Source organism: Nansenia antarctica (assembly GCF_963989245.1).
Source record: "Nansenia antarctica genome assembly, chromosome: 1".
Lineage (NCBI taxonomy): Eukaryota > Metazoa > Chordata > Actinopteri > Argentiniformes > Microstomatidae > Nansenia > Nansenia antarctica.
The window spans coordinates 35,441,507-35,446,506 of record NC_137674.1 but is presented as its reverse complement, the minus strand read 5'-3'; the positions used below and the strand labels follow the sequence as shown (position 1 = coordinate 35,446,506).

The window sequence follows — 5,000 nt, the reverse complement described above, 5'->3', positions numbered from 1 at the left end:
TTAACGTTTTGTTTTTTTCCTCTCCAGAGATGACTATAAATGCAGCCTGTTAGAACACTTATCTCCAGACAAGGTCACCTCCTCCTTAGATGATATGGAGAATCTAGGCTCTGCTCTGAACTATTATTATATCTGAAATATTCCATAGTAGTAGAGAGTATGGCTGTCAGCAAAATAAATTACATAGTATAGAAGTGGCAATATCATCAGTTATTTATTTTGCTGACAGACAGATTTAGATACTAGATTCAAAGCATAATGTACTTACTGTACATGAGTAAATGTGACCTATCTCATGATTTCTTAATGCACGAAAATAAATGTAAATGTAATTTACTGTACAATACATTTACAAATACATTTACTTAGTATTTCCTTCCTTGGTACATCTATGGAGCTGGAGGCAGGGGCTGACTTATCTTAAAACTACCTTTTTCATTCTCTACTAATGAAATGAATTAAACTACAGTTTCATTCAAAACCACAGGATGTATTTTAAGTGTTGTACACAGTCTGCTGCCGTCATCATATCAACCACATGATGATGATGATGATGTGCATCTATTTCTTTATTTATCACCTGAAACACAACCACGTTGTATTCCGTATGGTTGTCATGTCAACATTGACATCCATGCATCACCATATTCATCATATTCACAATGAATTTACGTTAATTTACCTTCACCTGAGTCCAGGTGATTTAATAAAATAAAATCTTATTCTGTGTGATGGTGTACATACATACATGCACACCGCTGGATATCACTAGGTAACATTTAATTAATTGTTCGATAACAAATAGAACAATAACATTAATTTAAATGACATTTTATAGACAAATATGCATAGGCCTACGATGAATAAAAATAACATTGATTCTTAAATGTGGCTTACCTGAAATTTCTTGTGGATGAAATTAACCCCTTATCGGCCTCTTCATAGAAGTCTGGTTCTGCATTTTAGAAGTCCGCGGAGTCTCCATGGAGCTGCTCACCGACCCGCTCCCTGCACTGACTGTCTGTCTATGGAACAGCGGAGTTATTCGCCGATGAAACACAATTCACTCATAGGCGTCCGTTTGTCACATCTGTGTTTCCTTTTCAATCTTGACTTCACTCCTAGAAATATTAGTTAATTCATAAAGTGTGTATCCCGGCTGTGTGTACAGTGGACTAACTCCATCCACTACGAGGGCTCACGCTGCAGACGCAGCTGTCCATCCCAGCGCTCAACTTTTGACCAATCAGGTAGCAGGGCTGGCCAAGTCATCTGTCAGGATTTTAACTCTTTCTCTTTCACGTATACAAACCATAATAATAATAATAATAATTATTATTATTATAACCTTTATTTGTATAGCACTTTTCCTGCAAACGTTGCAGCTCAAAGGGCTTTAACATATCCGCACAGCATAACAATTATAATAGATGAATAGTAATCAATAAAATACACAATAGCAATAACATAAACTACATAATAAAACAACACTAATGTGACAAGCTGTTATTGTCCATGGGCAAAAACCTCAATTTTTATTTGTCTATGTAAATGAATCAAACATAACAGACAGACACGCAATGACGAATTATAGAATAAGTTCTCAGAAACACACATAACTTAACTAATGAAGAATAGCATTTTAAATACCTCGTTGTCATGAGTGACTTATAACCACTATAGTACGGGTGACAGGCTGAAGAATGTAGCTCGTGTAGCCCATCAGTCACACAACCTGCTGCTGCTACATGAGAAGGTGCCGCCACCTAGTGGTGTTTATGAGAAAGTGCCGCCACCTAGTGGTGTTTATGAGAAGGTTCTGCCACCCAGTGGTGGTTTATGAGAAGGTGCTGCCACCCAGTGGTGGTTTATGAGAAGGTGCTGCCACCTAGTGGGGTTTATGAGAAACCAGCCTCTTCATCAGGTACAACTTGCTAGTACCGTGTTGGACCCCCCTCTTTTGCCTTCAGAACTGCCATAATTCTTCGTGGCATAGGTTCAACAAGGTGCTGGAAACCTTCCTCGGAGACTTTGGTCCATATTGACATAACATCACACAGTTGCTGAAGATTTGTGCTAAGAAACACAACATTACACCACCACCCAGAGAACTGCCGCTCACTGGATATTTGCTCTTTTTCTGAGATGGTTGTGCGGGAAAATCCCCGTAAATTTCTGAAATACTCAAACCAAGAACCATGCCGTGTTCAAAGTAACCGTTATTTCCCATTCTGATGCTTGGTTGGAACTTCAGCAGATCGTTTTATCTACGTGCCTAATTGCTTCGACGTGATTGGCTGATTAATTTGCGTTAACGAGCAGTTGAACAGGTGTAACTAATGAAGGTGAGTGTAGGTGTCACATCTAATTTATCATCTGTAGCAAAACGACCCCGAAACAGGACGAAACAAGCCATTAGAATATAAAAGACATCCAGTAACATTTCTTGAAAGAGGAAAAAGTCATTTAATTTTTAGTTTTTTAAATTGACATGACATTTAAAACTAAATAACATTTCCATTTTCCAAATGTTTCACATAGCTCTTATTATTGAAATGTACTCGCCTTTACAAAATAAGAACAATCTCTGAAGTAATAGGATATCCAGTCCTTTAATTACTGATTCCTTTCTTACAGAAAAAGTAGTAATAGCTTTATATACATTTACATAATTTCCTGTTGTTCTTTATAAAAGAAAAATTACATCCTCATCAGTGTCTTTTATATTATCCTCAATAAAAATAAAATTGTAGTAGTAATAATGAGTGAATCTTCTAGACAATATGAAGCCTGAGAATAGCTTTTAAGTCAGAGTAGAGTAAACATAATTGGTAATAACCTTGAAGCTGAGAAGGCCTTGGTTGTTCTAGTTCTTTCAGATCGGCCATTCCTCTATTCCACTATCAACTCAAACGCATTCTCCATTTGAACCTAGATGGAGCAGTCCTACCACAGCACAGGTGATCGGAGGAGCTGGAAGATATCATGTCGCAGGAAGCAGGGTTAATAACTCGGAAAAGTAGTTTAATGTGCAGGAAGTAGAAGTAGAGGCACACAAAACTGTTCAAGATTTAACAACGCTCTTAAAACCAGGTTAGGATGTCATGTGACAGATTGGTTTGAAAGAGACGACTGCAAGACGTATTTCTGTGGCTTAATTCAAATGGATTTCTTAATTGTGCAACAATAGCAGCTGGTTTATAACCAAGATAATATGAGATCTGACACAAATGACCTGCTTTGCGTAGGAGAAAAAACGTCTCCGTTTTTAATGACACTTGTGTGTTATTATGAGTGTGCCCGCAGAGTTTTAAGTATACTTGGTTAGGTTTAAATATGCTTAGTAACATACGCAGGGGAAATAATGCTTTAAATATTTCACATCAGGAAACAAAGCTGCCAACTGAACGATGAAAGGAAGATGAGCCTCATTAACCAAAATGTCTGGTGATAAAATTAGCTGTGATTCCAAACCATCACACGCGGGAGAGATCTAAGGTTCTCCACTAGAGGGCAGTCAAGGCATGAAAAGACGGATGAACAGAGGTGGAATTCTCCACATAAGAGGAGGGTGTAAGGTTGATGTGCGTTGGGGGTAAGGAGTGAGACAAATCATTCAAGAACATAACAAGCCACACGTTGTTTCTGTATGAGCCATGGGCACAGCCCATATTGTCGTTAAAAGGCTAACCTTCATTCTGTGTTTCCTTTGAAAACACAATCGCTAAAAAAGCCCCCAATATATCATGAAAGATCACACATTCATTGCCATTAAAAGCATGGTGGAAATCGGAACACATCTCCTTCTTAAGGATCAATCACCACATGAAACCATATATTTTTTTAAACAAGAAATCTAGTTGGTTGGTTTGTTTGTTTGTTTTTTTGCTTCGCTGAGATAGGTAGCCCGATGAGGTTAGCATTCCCGTCTTCATACGTACAGCATTCGGAATTAACGTCACGACAAAACTAAAAAGCCTTTTTTTGAACCATTGTGGCCCGACAAGCAAAGGAAATCAGTGGTGTTGTAGGTAATCATCAACATAATTATTCTTATATACATGTTTATTTATGACGTACATTCTTTTAAAGTAATCTGAGCCCAAGTCAGAGCTCTGGCACAAGTGTGGGAAGCCCGCTAAAGCGTTAGGAAATCATGTCAGAAGGCCTTTTCGTTTTGTTTTGTTTTATACACAAGCAATGAAACAAGAAATGTTCCAGAAAGGCTTCCTCTCACTCTCGCTCTCTCTCTCTTGTGAGCTAAACAGAAGCTGGGGGTGGGTCCTCAGCATCGGACCTTGTCTTAGTAGCCTTGCAACATGCCTGTCCCCCAAAAAATCTCTTTATTGCCAGTTATTAGTTCCATCTCCCCCTTCTTCAGGCATCTGTGAGTCAGAGGAGGACACTGGGAAGATCAAAGCCCTTTAAGTTCCCTTTCAGGCAGCAGCAGCATCTCAAAAAACAAAAAACAAAAAAAGAAGAGGTCTAATTATTGTTTGTGTGTGTGCGTCCGTGTCCCAATTCTATGCTCTCTCATCCGCGCCGCTCCTGTCCCAAAGCCTTGCCGTGCAGCACGATCATACGATGAGGAAGGAGGGATGAGGAAGGAGGGAGGAGGAGGAGGAAGGATGAGGAGGAGGGAGGATGGTCGTTAAGGTCGTCCAGCACAGTTGGGGATGTGTGCTTCTTGGATGTGTGTGTGTGTCCCCTTCATATGCTGTTGATGAGGCGGGCTGGGGAGGGGGGGGTTCTACTGTATGTCTGTACAGCAGCAGGGGTCAGGGGTCATATGCCGGTCTTGTCGCTGTAGAAGGGGGTGACGTGGAACATGTAGCAGTGGGTACACACCCTGACTGGCTTCATCTGACCGTACCGAGGCAGCGGGGCAGAGTGGGAGGAGCAACGTGAACAGAAGATCTGGAGAGAGAGAGAGAGAGAGGGGGGGGGGGGGGGGGAGAGAGAGGGGGGGGGGGGGGAGAGAGAGGGGGGGGGGGGAGAGA

At 40.6% G+C, this 5,000-nt stretch overlaps 1 protein-coding gene across 1 annotated transcript in view; it reads right to left on the bottom strand.

Annotated features, from left to right (window-relative positions):
* Positions 1–3,777: 3,777 nt before the first annotated feature.
* The window catches only part of zfyve28 (zinc finger, FYVE domain containing 28), a 38,244-nt gene continuing 37,021 nt past the window's right edge, over positions 3,778–5,000 (bottom strand). The window contains exon 14 of the mRNA XM_080522324.1: positions 3,778–4,917. Coding sequence (XP_080378450.1) covers positions 4,786–4,917 — 132 coding nt within the window. The 3' untranslated portion in view covers positions 3,778–4,785. The remainder of the gene's footprint in view (positions 4,918–5,000) is intronic.